This window comes from Squalius cephalus, assembly GCF_949319135.1.
Source record: "Squalius cephalus genome assembly, chromosome: 16".
NCBI lineage: Eukaryota > Metazoa > Chordata > Actinopteri > Cypriniformes > Leuciscidae > Squalius > Squalius cephalus.
In genome coordinates this window covers 24,308,218-24,327,317 of record NC_137137.1, presented here as the reverse complement: position 1 = coordinate 24,327,317, position 19,100 = coordinate 24,308,218, and the positions used below count along the sequence as shown (strand labels likewise).

The 19,100-nt window shown below is 36.1% G+C and overlaps 2 protein-coding genes and 1 long non-coding RNA gene across 3 annotated transcripts in view; 1 reads left to right on the top strand and 2 right to left on the bottom strand.

Moving 5' to 3' along the window:
• got1l1 (glutamic-oxaloacetic transaminase 1 like 1) overlaps positions 1 to 10,567 on the bottom strand; it is a 12,614-nt gene extending 2,047 nt beyond the window's left edge. The window contains exons 1-7 of the mRNA XM_079896171.1: positions 10,364 to 10,567; positions 8,343 to 8,524; positions 5,652 to 5,775; positions 5,256 to 5,473; positions 3,899 to 4,049; positions 3,622 to 3,781; positions 1,573 to 1,715 (exon numbers count right to left, since the gene is read on the bottom strand). Of these exons, the coding sequence (XP_079752297.1) occupies positions 1,573 to 1,715; positions 3,622 to 3,781; positions 3,899 to 4,049; positions 5,256 to 5,473; positions 5,652 to 5,775; positions 8,343 to 8,524; positions 10,364 to 10,490 (1,105 nt within the window). The 5' untranslated portion in view covers positions 10,491 to 10,567. The remainder of the gene's footprint in view (positions 1 to 1,572; positions 1,716 to 3,621; positions 3,782 to 3,898; positions 4,050 to 5,255; positions 5,474 to 5,651; positions 5,776 to 8,342; positions 8,525 to 10,363) is intronic.
• Positions 10,568 to 10,847: 280 nt separating this feature from the next.
• Positions 10,848 to 13,497, bottom strand: npm2a (nucleophosmin/nucleoplasmin, 2a). The gene is made up of 5 exons (XM_079896173.1): positions 13,249 to 13,497; positions 13,063 to 13,145; positions 12,315 to 12,425; positions 12,121 to 12,214; positions 10,848 to 11,129 (listed from the first exon to the last, which is right to left on the bottom strand). The coding sequence occupies exons 1-5, from the start codon at positions 13,346 to 13,348 to the stop codon at positions 11,065 to 11,067; spliced, it is 453 nt and encodes a 150-aa protein (XP_079752299.1). The 5' UTR covers positions 13,349 to 13,497; the 3' UTR covers positions 10,848 to 11,064.
• Positions 12,889 to 19,100, top strand: part of LOC307173224 — a 35,828-nt gene continuing 29,616 nt past the window's right edge. The window contains exon 1 of the long non-coding RNA XR_013823813.1: positions 12,889 to 12,989. This is a non-coding gene — a long non-coding RNA (uncharacterized lncRNA). The remainder of the gene's footprint in view (positions 12,990 to 19,100) is intronic.

The window sequence follows — 19,100 nt, the reverse complement described above, 5'->3', positions numbered from 1 at the left end:
TGTGTGTTGTGGGTGTGTGTATGTGTGTGCATGAGTGTGTGTGTGCGTGCGTGTGAGAGAGAGATTGTGTGTAAGTGTGAAAGAGTGCAAGAGTGAGTTTTGTGCTTCTACTCCTGCCATTCCCACACGAGGTTGCAATTCTTAAATGTGATCTAACAAAGGTAAAGGGAAAATATTAACCATATATGCTGTTTATATTGCTTGTAATTGGGATGAAGTAAATATCTGTTGAGTATTTTAACATAACATTTTTGATTGTGTTGAATTAAAACCCCCAAAATGCAGCGGGTCCACCAGACCCACGAACACTGGCTGAGTAACAAAAATATGAACACCACACAAGGGTTAATCCAAAAGAGCACACATTTAAGAAAAATCTTGATAAATTCTCATATGTTCACGTCTCATTGCTTTACAGAGAATGATCATTTCCATTCATTTTTTCACTCAATTATGTGCTCTAGAGAGTTTTGAGCTCTCTCTCCACTGCCATCACAATATAGGAATAGGCATACATGTCATCAAAATGCTAAAAAAAAAACAAAAAAAAAACATTTAGGCCTGAGTTCCCGTTTGATATGATTTGTGAGTTATCACACCAGCAAGAGTGCTGTTTTTCCGAACATCTGCACAATCGCAAATGTAACATTTATACAACAGTTCAATAAAGTTACTGAGTAACTTTTAAAGATACATTCTGTTTTTGGTCCGTCAAATAAAACAGAACAAACAGCATAACCGCTGCGCCTCCGAGCAACACGTGTTTTGTTCCTCAAAATATCTGCATTTTTTGACAGTATCAGACGAGTAAATGATTCAATTAGGCTACCCATTCATAAATACGGTCGTTTGCTAGGTTAAACCAATTAGGATTTTTGAACGAATCGGTTGAATAAAAGATTCAACTCCCTTATTAAGATGGAGACTTGCCGCCACCTACTGGTGGTGTTAGTTTCATATAGTTAAAAATTAGACTTATTTCATTCTTCTTTCATATTTCTACATTAAAATGTTTACATTTAAAACATGAATCTCATGTCTAAACAGCCTGTGTCAATCCAAAAATGGATTTTATTGATACCGACTTCCTTTTATTTGGTCATAATAGCCATACACAGTGTCTTTGCATTCTGATTGAATTTGTTGACTAAATTTAAGAATCTGACATAAGAGGACATATAGCTATGACAACAAATTTAAAAATACTTATCTTTATTATTAGAGTTTAGAGTTTTGATCTTCTCTCAACCGAGAGAGCACATCCTGCATTGTATTGTATTGTATTGTATTATAATGACTATTTAATATTAGCCTGCCACTAAACTTTGACTGTAGACATGTTGCATATTAATTGTTCTAGAAACCTCAAAGCATATTTAAATTGTGTAATTTGTGCTACTCCATAATGATGTTTGTAGTGTAAGTAGGGCCCAAACTTAAACTCAAGCCCAGGGGCCCCCAGCCCCCTAAGTCCTGCCCTTGAATATTAGCATTAGTTATGCTGAACTGCTAGCTAAAAAAAATATGAAGAAAGTGGAAATAAAATACCCATGTATTATGTATACCACTCACCATTCAGTCCAAAGCAGCAATAAAGCCCTCCAGATTTTGTGATGTGATCCCAATGCCCCGGACCACCCAAAAGCCTCAGTCTCTCACGCAGACGTTCTCGGATTAGCATGCAGTGTTCAGCAATGCCCTTCACACCCTCCTGCCTGAGAAAATACTTCAGACTCAGTCATTTACTGAATAATAAAAAGAGCCGTTTTTAATTTCAGCTGAATGTTTGCATAAATAATAGAAAGCCTTGGGCATTTGTTTTTCTCAAAATCATTACCGCATTTATGCCTGTTCACAAGTGTAATGTGATCGAGTTCAGATCGAAATGTTCTTAATTTTAAATGGCAATTTCAGGAGTGAATGATTTCACATTGCTTTTGAACATTAAGCTTAAAGGGTTAGTTATGTCAGTAATTACTCACCCTCATGTTGTTCCAACCCCGTAAGACTTTCGTTCATCTTCGGAACACAATTAAGATATTTCTGATGAAATCTGAAAGCTGGCTCACTCCTTAACGATGTCTTTATAACTTTTCTGGGCTGGCAGATATCAATTACCTTGCAGCCTATGAAGGAGTGAGCCAGCTCTCAGATTTCATCAAAAATATCTTAATTTGTGTTCCGAAGATGAACAAAAGTATTACGGGGTTGGAACAACATGAGGGTGAGTAATTACTGACAGAATTTTCATTTTTGGGTGAACTAACCCTTTAAATTAAATGGCTATGGTCAATAACAAACTAACTTATTCAGGCAGGTATATAAAGAGACTGACAATCAGATGCTCTAATACAAAAGTGCCAAGGACCACATGCACATAAAACGTGTTTAGATACCCTTAGCCACACTTAAAATGTATGAATGTCTTTGCATTATACTGTATGGTAACATGTCAAAGTAAATGGCATTACGCAGATATAATAAAATATTTTTTTAAGTAAATCATTCCACAAAAATACATGTTTTAAATTATAAAACAATAGATGTACTGTTCAAAACTAACACAAAGTATTAATAATGATCATAAATGTAATGATGAACTACCTGATTATAGGAAACCTGTGTGAACTTGAGGAGAACTGACTTCATTTATCCACTAAAAATCACATTGAAAGCATCTTGATAAAAAATCTTATTTTTTTCTGAGAAAGAGCATCTTGCTGTATTTGTTTTGCACATGCCTCTTGGTTTGACATTGTGTATGTTCTGTAATTCAGTGGCATTCATGCATTTAAAGTGTGACTTATGCATCCAAATACTTTGTGAGGACATTATAACATAAAATGCTGTGAAAAAAATATTTTCATTCAAGCATTTAGCATATGCTTTTATCCAAAGCAACTTGCAATAGAGGAACATAAGCAATTCATCGCAGAATTAACAATATTCAGCATTCAAAAATGCCATGTGTCAGTTGCATAAACTTTGCCACTATGTTAAGACTGTGTCTTAAGAACAAGCAGCAAGATGAGGTAATCAGTCTTAATAAATAATAATTTTCTGATTAAAATTAAACCGATCTACCTTTTTATGTAACTGACTTTAAAAAGTAAAAACCAGCCATAAAGAAAAAATAGTTAGATGAATAACTTTTGAGACTAGTCTAAGCAGTTTATGCAACCGGCCACAGGTTTATTAGAAAGCAAGACTAGGAAACAAGCTAGAACAGAATTGAAATCCAAAGAATGTACGAACATCAAAGGGGTCATGACATGAAAAATCTAATTTGCCTTGATCGTTTTACATATAAGGCGGCTTTGTACCATTAAAAACATCCTGCAAGTTTCATAGTTTAAAATGTCGTTTTCATTATAAACAAAGCATTTATTTACTAAGCTTCAAAAATGGCTCATTTGGATATTGTGGTATTTGTGACGTCACACCGGCAAATGCATTTACATATGACTTCCTCCAGAGCAAGTCATCAAAGAATAGTTACACATCATTGTACCATAGTATGTACATCGTAACATATTAAAATAATATAAATCCATGTTATGACCCCTTTAAATAAACATTTTAATCATGTTAAAATGCATCAATGAATGGAATAAGTCTTACCACTCAACTAAATGGGCAGGATTACTTAATATAGTGGCAACCACCCTGGCCCCTTCCATCGGTGGGCAGGACCAAAGAGTCTGAACGAGTTTCTCAGCTTGAGATTGCACGGCCAGCATGTTCTTCTTTAACACGCAGAGAAGATGCCCCACTCTCTCACCTGCCATTAGCCAAAATAATAGTCTATTAGCTTCTAGTAATCTATAGCTTAACACTGAGACATGTTTTTTTTGTCATTTAAACTATAACACAATTTCAAATGGAACAGTAAACACACCATAGAGGCCAAAGCTGTAAGAAAAAGATTGAGCGCAGAGTAGTTCAAGCCCCAAAGACACACAATGACGAACAGCCCAGGCGTCTTGCTCAAGTGAACCACTGCACAAGCCTTGGGCAGACATCAAGAAGAAGGGAAACAACTGCTGCTTCTAATCAAGAGAAAGAGAAAAAATGGGGTTGAAAGACTTCCAGATAACAGGAATTTCATTCAAGGAATCCTTATATATCAAATGCTACTGACCCACACTGTGGCTATTAGTGATAAAAGCTTGAACTATGGTATATATACACTAATCATGAGATCAAAGCAATACACCATCCATCAATGGTCAGTATACATCTGATAGCATGTATTAAGGCCCCGATATACTCACGGCAAGTTCTTTTTCGTTCTTCGCTTTGGGGCAAAACGAAATTCAAAATACTTGAGCAGCAATAAAATGTTAGCGAACATCCTGACACCGCCCACACGACTGCTGAGATATTTAGATGAATATGTAAATATGTGTTGTGCGCTTTCCTCTCAATAACAAATTGCACAACAATAATGAGAAAACAGCAAGCATTTTTTAAAGAAAGCATAAGTAAAACAACTGATCATTGCAACGTGGATATGTTTGCACGAGCTCTGCAATTCGGCACTCCAGTAAAGTCACATCACGTTTATTTATATATAGAACTTTATACAATAGATTGCTTATAATCAAGCAACGTTGCTGTATCAAACGTGGAAAATAGTGTCAGTGTCTCATCAGAAGTACAACTTCATTTTTGATCATAAAGCGGCTGTCCAGTATGTACATGTTTTTACTCGCGAACGTCTGACCTCAATGGATTAAACAGAAGAAATGAAACAGAGCAGAGGAGATTTCAATGTTAAAGAAGGCGGAGCCTCATTGCACACCTATTACATAATCGCCATGGACAATTGGTAGTATGAAGATGTTTAGCAGCCAGAATTAACTTTTCCAGAAAGTTTGCTTTGGCAAGCTGTTTCGAACTCCCAAAACAAACTTAAAAAAAACAACAACTTTGTTTTGGACTGATTTTGTTTGAGATGACGCCACAGTTCATTCTTCTATTTCGCTTGACGTATATTGGGGCCTTTAACCAGATATTTGTTTACTTGTTTTAACACAAGTGCATAGAGACTTGAATTATGGATCAGAAAACATGAAAGAGTGTTTAAAAATTCTCTCATTCTCATGGTGAGAGGTTCAGTGAGGCTTAAGTATATTTGATCTTACCTTTAGGGTCTAACTGGGCTTACACACCTGATAATGAACTTTCTAAATAATTCAAAAGAAAGATATCCGTTTTTAAGCTCGATTTCGTGTTTCATTCTGAGACCATACCATCATGACCTCAGCTACACGTTTCCAGTCCTCTTGAGAGAGTTCTGCACCAGTGGGATGGTGGCCTGAAGCAAACAGGACCACCACACTCCGTTCCGGAGCGTTCTCCAAGTCATGTACCATGTTTTCCACACACACATCATTGGATTCTGCATCCCAGTACCGATAATGTTGCACATCCTCAATCCCTGCTGCCTTAAAGGTGCCTGTCAGTGAGTCTTCAAGAAACGACAAATAGATTACCACATGTGCTATGACTGCATATTCAAAGGCTAAGCTCAGATACTTGTAAGGTTCATCTTCAGTTTTTGGTCCGAAATTACTGGACATTAGAATTTAATTTCTAGATAAAAGAAAACAATTCCACATTATGGCATGTGTACATTTTGTACCCACCATCACAGGGAGAGGAGAGCAAGATTGGTCCACTCCAGGAAGAACTTGAACAGTACCAGGATCTCAGTAACTCAGCTCCCAGGCGCACTGCTCCGGTACTTCCAACTGTTTGGACGCCAAACACCTACCGCATTTCCAAACACATGGTCAAATTGAGTTGGTGATTTGGAAAGTAGGCTAAATCGAATTCACAACAAAAGTATTTCCCAACTTTTTTTTGTCTTAAGGGGGTCGCACACCGGACGCGCAGGACAACTCTCACCTGAAAATCCGATAACATCAGCAATTTTCTGATTTCTGTAAATAAATATAAAACTAAATGTATATTGCAGTACAGGGTGAAGTCCGTATATACATTAACTACGATTTGAGACACATAAATGTAAATTTAATATAAAACTATGTAAATGGCGCTCTGTGGCGCGGCAGGATTTTGAACACGGTCCTGAGCCTTGCTGGGCGCCGCGGACAGACGCCGAAAGCCGCCGCCGGTGTGTGTACTCTCATAGAGAATAATGTGTTCGAATTTAAAAGACGTGGCGCTGAGCTGCGCGTCCGGTGTGCGACCCCCTTTAGTGTGTAGCCCCTCAATCCCCTCAATGGGGCTCAATACCCTTTTGCCAAACCACAATGTGAAGATTATCATTTATTTGGCGAAAGTGGCAATTATTATTATTAATAATCCTGATTTACTTTTAAAACAACAACAAAAACATTTAATAATGGGTACAGGGATGTCATGCAAAAAATGTTTTGGAGGGGCACCAGTCGAAGTCTTGGGTCCCTTGGTGCAAGATACTTCAAGGAACCATTCACACAGAACGTGTTTTTGTGTTTAAAGGTCAATTCACACTGCACCGAAAGACGGCAACAGACACTTTTGTGTTAATCGTCATTTGTTTTTGCCAAATGGACACTTTTGTGGAATGTCTGAGAAGTAACATACTATATAATCTGGTGATTGTCCCCATTGGTCTATCAATGCAGTGTTAATTGGCCTTAAAAACGCAAGACAGTGAAATGAAAAAAAGCAAGGTCTACAGAAGTGTATTTTTAAAGTTATAAAGTTATAATATCTAGTTCAGTCATGAAACTCAGCACAGGCTGATAGGTCATTTAAATGCAATCAGCTATCAATCACATAATTAACCACAGTGTTTCTCAACCCTGTTCCTGGAGGCACACCAACACTAAACGGTTTTGAACTCTTGCTAATCAAACACACCTAATTCAACTCATCAGCTCATTAGCAGAGACTCCAATGTTGTGTTCGAAATAGCCCCCTATACACTCATTCACTGTTCCCTATATACTCCACTAATATGGTCCAAGAAGGAGTGAATGAAAACGAGCGAGTGAATTCAGACACTAAGGGTATTATTGGTATACTCTAGCCATTGAGCTTGAACTCATTATTGCGGTGCATTGTGGGATTGAAGTGCACTCGTTAACATCCTCAATAGTTTCGGACACCACTACACATGGCTGTCCCCTCAAATAATAACATTTTAAGAGTATAAGGGACGATTTAGACCAGAAATAGATGGGTCAGATAAGGGAGACATCCAAAATGTGCACTGTTGGTGTAGGAACAGGGGTGGGAAAGACTGTTTTACTACATAGCACTGATTGACTTGCTTGCTCAACATTTAAATAGTCTGATTCAGTATTCGCTGTGATCTGCTATGGGACTTTTAAACGAACAGACCATGCACAGTGCTTGAAGTGGGCCGATACGCACTGGTACCGGCACATCTATAGTTTAATCTGTAGCGTAACCTCGTTTTTTACTTGCTGAACCCATGCAACCTGCAATTGATCGTTTCGGTCACTGATCAACATTTGTTTTCAGCATATGGAAAAGAAAAGCTTCTGCATTTTCATTTTGATGGTGATTTTTGTCAATTTTTTGACAATTTTGTCAAAAACACTTCATCATAGTCATGCATTTTAATTATCAAAGATATGATTTTTTTTGAAGTTGCTTTCAAAATCAACTCGACTCAAACAACTGAGCTTGTGGGCACATGTTGTCTCCTTTGAACTCTCCTGACTGTGTGAAAAACAGACTCACCATAATAAGACACCTGAGCTTGTTTGTCTGTCACAAGTTTTGACAGTTCTGGGGGACAATCATGGAGAAACCTTTTTTTATGAGAATGACCAAATGTCAAATTTATTTATAAAAGAAACCAAAAGTTGCAATTTCTGTTCAACAACTTTAAGTCCCTGCACATGGCATTATATTCCTCTTTTAAATCGTGTGGATTTGCTTGTTTCATCTGGTTGAAATGCTTAAGGTTGACAGAAATGTGAAAACTGGGTTTTTGTCAGGCCTGAATATGAACGCAAGTATCATGTTAATCAGTTCAAAAATAGTAAAGTGATCAGTGGAGGTTAGTTTCTATTCTGCACCAATATCTCTAATGTTTGACGTGGGTGACTAATCCATTTGCGTCACATCTTCTCCGTAGTTCAATAATAAAAATCTATATGCAGTTTACAGCTTGTACTGACATTTCATGATAGTGTTGAAGACGACCGGCTTCACACTATCTACAAACAAACTACACATTGGATATGTACCAAGCCTCTACAGTGCTATCAGTGTATTCAGCTTGCGAGTCGTTGTTGATCACGTTGGTCTACACAGTCTGACGTCGGTTACTGAAAATAATTAAAGGACATTACCCTGCTTTCCACAATGGCGGGGCTATCTTTGCCCAATGCTAGTTCGGTTGCTCTCTGGGTGAATTCTGGGATCCCAAGGATGGGTGGGTACTCTGGGGTTAGAGTCGGGTCTGTGGCAATTTGCTGCTTAATTTTTCGTACAAGAGGAAGCCATGTGGTGTGTCCATGTTCTCCAACATACTCTGGTCATTGAGAGAAATGTACATTTGATTATAAACAGGCAATGTTTTGAAGTAAGAAATATGTAAGAGTTGTCATTTTTTGTTTTCCTTTAAATGACCTATGAAATCATTTGAGTATGGAATGGTTTTTACAATAAAACAAAATGCTATTGCTCATGCAAAGTAAATGCTATTATGGTACTAGTGTAAGATGCATCATAAATATGTTTGGTGCATTGTCCTGTATATCTGACATTCCAGGTGTACAATGATCTTAAAGGGATAGTTTACTCAAAAATGAAAATTCTGTCATAATTTACTCACCCTCAAGTTGTTCTAAACCTGTATGAATTTCTTCCTTGTCTTAAACACTGAATAATATATTTTGAAGAATGTGGGTAACCATAATTTCTGGTCACAATTGACTTCCATAGTATTTTTTTCCTATACTACAGAAGTCAATGAAGGTCATGAAGTCATTTGAAAGACTGGTGTTGGCCTACCTGAAGGACATCACATGACCCTTGCTGGATCCTCTTCAGTTTGCCTACAGAGTAAACATGGGACTGCATTATATCCTGCAACATCTCGATAGACCTGGGACTTACGCAATAATCTTATTTGTGGACTTCAGTTGCCTGCCTTATCTTCTCACAGCCAAACTGACCCAGCTCCCTGTGCCAACCCCAATCTGTCAGTGGATCCCCAGCTTTCTGACAGACAGGCAACAGCTAGTGAGACTTGGAAAACTCACATTCAGGACTCTCACAATGGCGCCCCCCAGGGTTGTGTGCTCTCTCCACTGCTCTTCTCCCTGAGTACCAATGAATGCACTGTAAAATACCCCTCTGTCAAACACCTGAAGTTGGCAGATGACAGTCATCAGCCTTATCCAAAACGGTGACGAGTCAGCTTACAGACTAGAGGTTGAACAGCTGGCTGTCTGGTGTAGTCACAACAACCTGGAGCTGAACACACTCAAAACAATGAAGATGATAGTGGACCCCCCAGCACTCCCCCTCTCACCATCATGAACAGCACTGTGGCTGTAGTGGAGACATTCAGGTTCCTGGACAACACCATCTCTCAGGACCTGAAGTAGGACACTCAGATAGACTCCATAGTGAAAAAGGCCCAGCAGAGGTTGTACTCCCTTCACCAGCTGAGGAAGTTCAACCTGCCACAGGAGCTGCTGAAACAGTTCTACTCGGCCATCATCGAGTCTGTCCTGTGTTCATCTATAACTGTCTGGTTTGGTTCAGCTACCAAATCAGACATCAGGAGACTACAACGGACAGTCAGGACAGCTGAGAAGATTATTAGATCCCCCCCGCCCACGATCTTTACACCTCCAAAGTGAGAATACGGCTAAGAAAATCTCTTTGGACCCCACACATACATTATATGCAATATATTGCATTACTTACATTTTTGTTTCTTATATTATTGTTATATTTCATTTCCCCTGTGTAATTCATATTTGTCTGCAGTGCACTGTCTTTAAGTTACTTTCTGAAGCTCCTGTCACCAAGACAAATTCCTTGTGTGTGTGTGTGTGTGTAAACAAGCTTGGCAATAAAGCACATTCTCATTTTGATTCAATGGGGACCAGCAACTGTTTGGCTAACGTTACTCATATTCCTCAAAATATCTTCTATGTTCAACAGAAGAAATTCCTAGGTTTAGAACAAGTTGACGGTGAGTAATTGATGGCAGAATTTTCATTTTTGGGTGAACTAACGTTATCCCTTTAAGAGCAAAAGAGCTCAAATTAAATTTTGATTTTATAGGGTCTTTAATTTAACCATTATAGGTAGTAGTCCGTGTCCAGTTTGAGGCAGATCTAATAAAATCACTCACCCCTCCCAGCTAGATTCACTTTATTGGGGTGCGTGTCTCGCTTGAAATCCTCTGTAAGCTTCATCTCGGATGATATAAAGACTGCACCATCAAACACAGAACAAGTAGACATCTCGTGCTGGTGCATTGCGTTGTTTTCCCACTGTAAACACAAGTCATACTCCAGATCTGTTAATGACAACCTGAAACGGTTTGTTTACTGTCTGTTGCTTAGGTGTGTGACTGTTTCCTAGCAACGGCTCATTAATGCTGTAAACTCTGCCATAAGCCATGATGTCATACCCCCACCAAGCTAGTTCATCTATGGTGGTCACTGCTAAGTAAACAAAAAAAATATTTTACAATTAACAACATTCTGTCAAAGGACAGATTAATCAGGTCACATAAACTGTTCCTACTGCACAGTATATACTTTATTTCTTGAGTCAGTTGTGTCTTTTTTATTTGACATTTTGTGTTTTATATCTCAGTCTACAGATGAGGAAAAATACATCATATAAAATTGTGGTATTATTTACACTCATTTTATTATTTTACAAGACTTACTGTTTTTCATTAGCATTAAAACACTTGAAGTTAATACAGTTTTTCAATATTGAGCACCACTATGATGCTTTAGAAACAAACATTGATAGGGTGCGTACAGTCTTCACACAGGATCCATGGTTCAAACTGTCAAAATAAGCTCTCATCACTGGCATTCAACCATCTTCATCCTCCTCTTCATCCTCATCCTCTTCTCCTTCAGTCATTTCAATAGGATTCACTGCAAAAAGGTAGAAATTAATATTTAGCATGGTTGAGCACCATTCAAAATGCAACAGTGCTGGTTCCAGAAGTATTTTTTTCTCCATTCATTTATCCCATAGGGATTTATAAAACTACTCATTTACAAATGTTGACTAAATGTAAAAATAATATATTTTGAATTTATTGCAGAATATGCCTATATTATATGCAGACATTTAAGTATTTTGAGAGTAGGGATATCTAGGCAGCGTTCCAGTCCAAAATTGTCAAAATTGTCATGCCCTTCACTTGCTAACTTCCCTCCCCTTGCTCAGCTTCCCATGCTGAGCCCTTGATCACTTGGAATCCACTATGGGGTTGATTTATTATTTATTTTTTTCCTTACGGAATTGTTTAATGCAGCATTCTACATTTATATAGGCCTGTTTGAGTTGTTTAATTTAAATGTTAAATTTAAATAATTTAAATTGATATAAAGAGCATGCAGATTTGTAATTCAAATTTGAATTTAAGAATTATTATTATCATTACTATTTAGAATTTTTCTTATTTTTAAATAAACATTTTCATACATGTGGAGCATTGTGGAAAATTACAATATCATCCATTTCACCACTAATTTGAAGGTCAATATTTATTTGTATACAGTTATCTGAATGAATTGAGAAATATTTTGTAGTGCTATAAGGCAAAATTTTAATTTGTATTGTTTTAAATTAAAATTAGTTTTTATTTATTTTCATAGTTCGAAATGTATGTAATCAACTACACTTTAGAAAAATCCAAACCGTTTTGAAATAAACTTGTATTTAATTTTTGTGGCAAAAATTGTGGAATTCCTAAGGAAACTCCTCTGTTGTGCAACCATGATCAATTTATGAATTGCAGTTCAGTGCAATCTTTGTCATTCCAATTCAAATTTCTATTCAACAGCCTGTATTTTTTGTTTTGCCCAACCCTGGAAAATACAGAAAATAGAATACAAATATTCTAATGCAAATTCTTACATGTGATATGCTGAGCAGAGATGAACACAGGTCCTTTACCAGAGCACAGTTTAAAGGTGACCGGTGGGATGAGCTCCAGACCAGGAAAACTGATCTGCAACATACAGTATGACAACAAATTTACTCATGATTCTCTACATAAATGTATGATTAGAATTAAGTTGTCAATCAGTCAGCGACAATAATAAATTCACCATTGGCATGCAGTGGCGGAGAGTGGCAATAGGCAATGGTTTGGAAGCTCCGACACCGTCACAGACTGACACAATATGCATCTCATCTCCAGCCTCCTCACTAAGACATATCTGTGAAAACAGAAATCAGGCCATTTCAGAGTAATAAAACACCTGTGGATTTGTGTGTATCAGGCCCACTCATACACTTTATCAATGCCTTTTTAATATTTCATCCAAAAATGCAAGTCATTATTTACTCACCCTCATGTAACGAAATGCAAAATGACCCGTAAACACAAAAGGTCAATTTTAAGCATTTTATAATGAAAGTGAATATGGACTGGAACAGTCAAACCACAAGTTTTATAAACGTCTATAAAGTAGTTCCAGGCCCTGACACATTACAGTTTCTTATCACTTCTGCAAATTATTTTAAGATTGTAGCCCACCACCGCATTAAATCAAGATGAATGTATAAACAAATAATTATTAATTTGTTTAAAAAAAAAAAAAAAAAAAAAAAGAAGTTTGTGTTCATGAGCATTGTTGAAAAGATTTGACTTGAAGAATGATTCAAATGAATCGGATTTGCTTAATGATTCAGTCACAACGATTAACAGCTCACTTGAGGGAAAGCTGAATTAACACACGCCACGGAAAAAGAAAGTCATTCGAGTTTGAAAAGACATGAGGGTGAGTAAATGACAGGTTTCATGTTTAGGTGGACTATGAGGCCCAAAACTGGGTTTGTGATAAGAACTGATACCGTTTTGATGAAAAACTGATTCTCCAGAAGATCATTTTCTGCTTGAAAGACAGCTGTGTTCTCGGAGCCACTGAGTACACAACCTTTCAGAAAGAAAGAAAGAAAAAAAAAACAACAACAGCAAGTAAAGGTAAGACACTGTAGGCAATCGAAATGGCTCGTTGAACAGGAGGAAATTGATCTTACCCCAGTGAACACAGGCTCTGTCAGACACAGATGATGAGCTGGATAATTCAGACAGACTGATTGAAGCTACAGAGTTATTTTCGACATAGCAGCTTGTCATTTCAGCCAGCACAAACGCTGTTCAGGTGAAATATCGTGAGAAGAGAGTCTGTCTGCACCCTTTCTTCCCCTAAAGTAAACGATTCAGCACGGCCCCTAATGTTTGTTTACAAAGAGGCGTTTTAGTAGCCTGATTCTTTTCATGAGAAAATAATCTAGATCAATATATCCAGTAATATCCGGCACAATGATTGAACAACAATGATGTTTTAATATGAACAGTGCTATGCACGTCGACAAAAACACAGCACGCAGATCACTGATCATCAATTGGATCTGGTAGTGATGAACTTCAGGTGTTTTTGCCTGAGCCTTCATCAGACACCAGAGGGCGCTCCATGCCTTCTCATCAAGTGTGTTGCCTGAGGATGTTGTTGTGGAAAGTTTGTCCTACAGTTGTTATTAGTTAGTTCTTAAATATAACTTTTATTAACTTAAAGTTTGCTGAAACAACTGTTTTGTTTTGTGGTATGCGTTATTCTTTTGAAGATGTCTGAGAATTAAGGAAATTAATGGATTAGTTAATGGAGCTGCAGTTTATTCCTTTATACATTTTATTATTATTTATTTATTTATTATTATCTTAATTAAAACAATTTTTTTGTTGTTGCCTTAAGCATGCTGGCAGTCATGACCTGTGTCAACAAAGTTTAACCAAATACAAGCACATGCATATATATATAATAAAGCTAAATGGCTGTTTAACATGTATTTTTATTTTTATAAACCAAATTATGACAGTAAAACTGCTAATCACATTTTTACTTAACCCACATTAATATCTCTCTCTTCTCTCTGTATGCATGTTTTCACTGTCTTTATACATTTAGCCACAGGGGAAAATCATAATATTTCAGATCACAGCCATACTTGGTAATTTAGAACCATGTTTAAGTCCAGGGGTCAGAGGGTGCACTTCCCGCAGAGAGATTATCATGCTATGATAATAATCTACATTTCTGTTTGATGATAACTAAATTTCTGTTTCACATGTGAACATATGCTCTGACCAAGCAACAGTTTTTTCTTCCACTTTTTATGAATTATATTATATTATATTATTTGGTCCTTGAATTTGATTGGCTTAATGGCCTTCCAAGAGTGCTGATATTTATCACATGTGGAAGTAACCACATTTTATCCCCTGTCTGTATAACATAAATAGGAACTTTTCAATATTTTATTGTTGTACCCAGAAATGTCACATATGAGTCATTTAAGATCCCATGTCATATTCTTGAGTATCTACCTTTTGCTCGAACATGCAAGTTCCCTGTGATTCATATCTGAACCCTGTTATGGTTTTCTGGTTAAAAATGTTTTAAATTCACTTTGCTTCATAAACTTGATTTTATTTACCAATTTAATTTGTTGCACATCAGATTTACAGTAGTTTTTTGTTTTTTGAAAGAAAGTCTCTTATGCTGCTCACCAAGGCTGCATTTATTTGATAAAAAAAAAAACACACTAAAAACATAATAATGTGAAATATTATTGCAATTTAAAATAAATGCTTTCTTTTGTAATATATTTTAAAATTTAATTTATCAAAGCAGAATTTTCAGCATCATTACTCCAGTCTTAAAAATGTTGCTGCAGTTAGTTGTAACAACTGAAAATTTGTTGAGATAAATTAAATATCTAACCTAACTAAACTAACTAAACTAAAGTTAACTAAACTTAATATTTTAAGTCAAGCACAAATACGTACTTTTTTAAGTCAAAACAACACATTATTTCTTATTCTAATGTTGAAATTTATTGAAATAATTTTTTACAGTGCAGTCTTCACATGATCCTTCAGAAATCATTCTAATATACTCATTCTGTGCTCAAGAAACATTTATTATTATTATCAATGTTGAAAACAGCTGAGCTGCTTAAAATTATTGTGGAAACCATGTGATCCTTTTTTTTTCAGGATTCTTTTAAAGTTCAAAAGAACAACATTTATTTGAAATAGAAATCTTTTTTGTTAAACATTTTTAAACACGTTTACAATAAGGTTTCATTAGTTAACGTTAGTTAATGTATTAACTAACAATGAACAAAACATTTATCTTTGTTAATGTCATTTAATAAAAAATATACTCGTTCATTTATTGTTTGTTCATGTTAATTCACAGTGCATTAATGTTAACAATTATACCATTCGATTTTAATAATGTATTAGTACATGTTGAAATTAACATTAATTTAGATTAATAAATGCAGAAGTATTGTTAATTCTTAATTCATGTTAACTAGTTAACTATTGTTGTAAAGTGTTACCGAAAAATGTTTTTACTGTGACTTTTGATCAATTTAGTGCATCCTTGCTGAATAAAATGATTATTTTCTTAAAAAAAATCTTACTGACCCCAAACGATTGAGCAGCATTTTATCTCTTTAAAATATGTGGATGGACTGAGCTTTCATCATCAGGTTTTTACATTTCTTTTCATCCGATCTGTGTGAGTACTTGTTTATCGTTGAAGAAGAAGAAAGAATTCTGACCTGCAGTTAACCTCTTAGAATTTTTATTGTCTTATGATTTTCACATATGCCTCACTGATGTTGCAGGGTGAAATTCTTGTACACAGTTTTTTTTTGCGGGCGAGTTCGACTGTTGGCGGTGCTGCTTATCAGATGGCTAACCGATCTATCCTGCTCTATGACATTTTTACCTCGTCTTTTCTGAGGAATTCTTCACATTCTCTTGTTTTTAGTAAGTCTCAATAGTGTACCCACTCACTGCACACTCATCCATGTTATCTCTGATGTTCCTGTTATCTTGGCATCGGCACCTTGCCCAGACCTGCGGTTTATTTGAGGAACACAGAAACTCATAAACAAGCACAGTATTACTTAGAATTATGAAGCAAATAGTAATTATGTTATATAGATACGCTCTTGCGAAATGGAGTTGTTTGGGTTGATACTATTTTAAGTCAATGACGTGATCTTTTTCTTTTTAAACGTGGTAGAACATGAATAGAAATGATCACATTTACAGTAATTTCCCTTTCACCATCTAAAAATATAATATTTAACCATTAATAATCAGTTACTGAATAAATAATTGGTCACACTTTAGTTACATATTCACTTTTAATTGCTTTTGCCTCAAACTCGTAATTTATGACTTATTAAAAGTTAGTGAGGTAGTTGTTGTACTGGGTGAGAGTAGGATGTATGGTCATGCAGAATAAGGCATCAATTTTAAAAGTACTAATAAACAGCCAATATAGTACAAGTTAAGCAACTAGCCTAGTTAATAGTGAGAACTGGTCCCCGAATAATTTATTTGAATACTACTACTAGGCCGGCCTACTATGCTACTACTACTAATAAGGTTTTATTTCTTCTTCATAGTCATTCAACTCAATTTTGAACGCTACTTTTAGAAGTTCATTATAATTCTGATTTAGTCAAAGCACATCTGTTACAGTTTGATTGTTGCCATTGATTCCCTTATTGAATCTTGAATCCCCTACATTCCAACATTTATTTGTTTTAGAGATTCTGAGCAGCTCTGTCCGTCTTCAGCCATGATCTGATATACCTCTTTAGGAAAATTCATCTTCCCTCCTGACATGATGCTGTTTATTATGGCTTTGAGCTGCATGGGAGGTTTGAAGATCAGTATCTCCTAAGATGATTTTTTTTTTTCAGTACTTCAGAGGTCATTGACCGAGAGTAGGTACAGTGAAGTATCGTCAAATACCCGGTGCTAGTCTAAATGCCAGTTCTGACGTTTTTTCCTAAGGATATTGTTTTGCCTTGCACTGTAGCCACATGTTTTTTGTTGTCAGCTCATCTTGTACTGTGAATGGAGGTTCTCCTTTAATTGTTTCCATCCAGTTGAGCTGGAGTGATACGGGTGTTGTTACATCCTGGGTTGGTCCAGTGCCATATTCACCACATGAATTGTTAAACACAAACACTCACGCATGCATGCTCTATCTATCTGGTGAGCTGTGTAGAACTTTATTTATGGTGCGCAACTCAGTCATTTTTTGTTTATGTTTCGCTGAGTCATATGGACCTATGACACCTACATTTACATTAATTCATTTAGCAGATGCTTTTACAAATGAGGAATGCAAACAGGCAAATCAACTTAAGGAGACAATAAACACGAGAAGTGAGAAGTTTCAGACCTCGTTCAGAACATTACAAGCTAGAACAGGAATAAAGGGATAAGCATGGAAGAAGATTATTGTTTGTTTTTCCAGCAGGGTGCAGTTTAGTGCTCATGGATGAGATGAGTTTTCAGCCGTTTCTTGAATATTTTCATGGATTCAGCTGTTTGGATAGGGTTGGGAAGATCATTCTAGTAAGCAACAGTGAACAAAAACCTTCTGGAAAGTGATTTTGAGCCACTCTGTGATGATAACACGAGGTGCAAAAAGTGGAGGTAGGAGTGTCCGGATCAGTTGACTTGATGCAAGCCGCAACCAATAAGCAGTGCAGAGCGATAAACGGGTGCTTTCGTGGGCTCGTTGAAGACCAGTAATGTTGTTGCAATGTGGACCATTTGTAGATGTTTGATTGCCTATCCAGCCAGACGAGCATCGCAACAGTCCATGGTTTGGATGCGTTGCATTATAGTTCAACACCAAGCGTTTTATGTTACTGATGCAATTTTAATAAAGCACTATTTGCAGTCAGAGGGAATGAACAAAAAGTATTTTGCTGGTCACATAAACTTGTTATTAGGCTACCTTTTTTAAAAAAAAAAAGCCATATAGCCATATAGAGTTATATTAAACAATATCCTGGCTCTTCCAAGCTTTATAATGGGAGTGAATAGGACTTAGATTTTAGATAGATTTTGAAGCCCCAAAAAAGCGCATACATCCATGATAAAAGTAACCCATACGGCTCCAGAGGGTTAATAAAGGCCTTCTGAAGTGAAGTGATGCGTTTTTGTAAGAAAAATATCCATTTTCAAATATCCCAAAAATTGGATGAGCCAGGATATTTTTTTTAATATAACTCAGATTGTGTTTGGCTGAAAGAAGAAAGTCATATACAGCTAGGATGGCTTGAGGAGAGTCAATTATTGGATAATTTTCATTTTTGGGGGATACTTTAAGTAGGACTTAAGTACATCTTTATATGTAATTCCATAATTACCTCTATTGTCTCCGAAATGTGGTTAAAGTGTACTGCTGAATGTACTGATAGACGTTTATGGTAAACTAAAATATACTTTAATGCCATTTCTATTTAATCTTGTATGTCATGTACTTAAATATTATTACACATTTGTACGGATGAAACTGCAATCTAGTACATTTAAAGTATAATAACTTTAAATGTAATGGCAAATAACACACTGTTAAAATTACTTCTCTAAAGCGTGACAAAAGATTATTAAAAGAATATTATTAAAAAAATACACCACTTTAAAGTAAAACATTTGGCATTATTACAAAGTGCACTTTAAAAAAAAACAGTCATGAAAACTTTTATTTCATTAATATATTGTCTGCAAGTACGGTTTAAAAAAAAACAAAAAAAAAAAACTATCCACTTTACTGACTTTCTATTAACTGTAAGTGACTTTGCAACATGTCAACTAACTAGACTGGGGTTTGGAATAGTAGAATAAATTGACATGTATTTGCAAAGTTAGTAAAATGGACTATCCAAAAAAAAGTGTTACCACATATTCAGTAAGTTTAACATTTGAAGTACACTATAAATGCACATTTAATACAATTAAGTGAACTTCTTTTTTCACAACGGATGATTGTGTGAAGACC

Bases quoted from the DNA above. Each gene is read 5' to 3' on its own strand.
- npm2a (XM_079896173.1), bottom strand. From the start codon at position 13,348: ATGACAAGCTGCTATGTCGAAAATAACTCTGTAGCTTCAATCAGTCTG. The intron at 13,146-13,248 runs GTAAGATCAATT...TCTTTCTGAAAG, and splicing joins CAGAGCCTGTGTTCACTGGG to GTTGTGTACTCAGTGGCTCC. The intron at 11,130-12,120 runs GTAAGAATTTGC...ACCTTTTTGCAG, and splicing joins CTCTGCTCAGCATATCACAT to TGAATCCTATTGAAATGACT.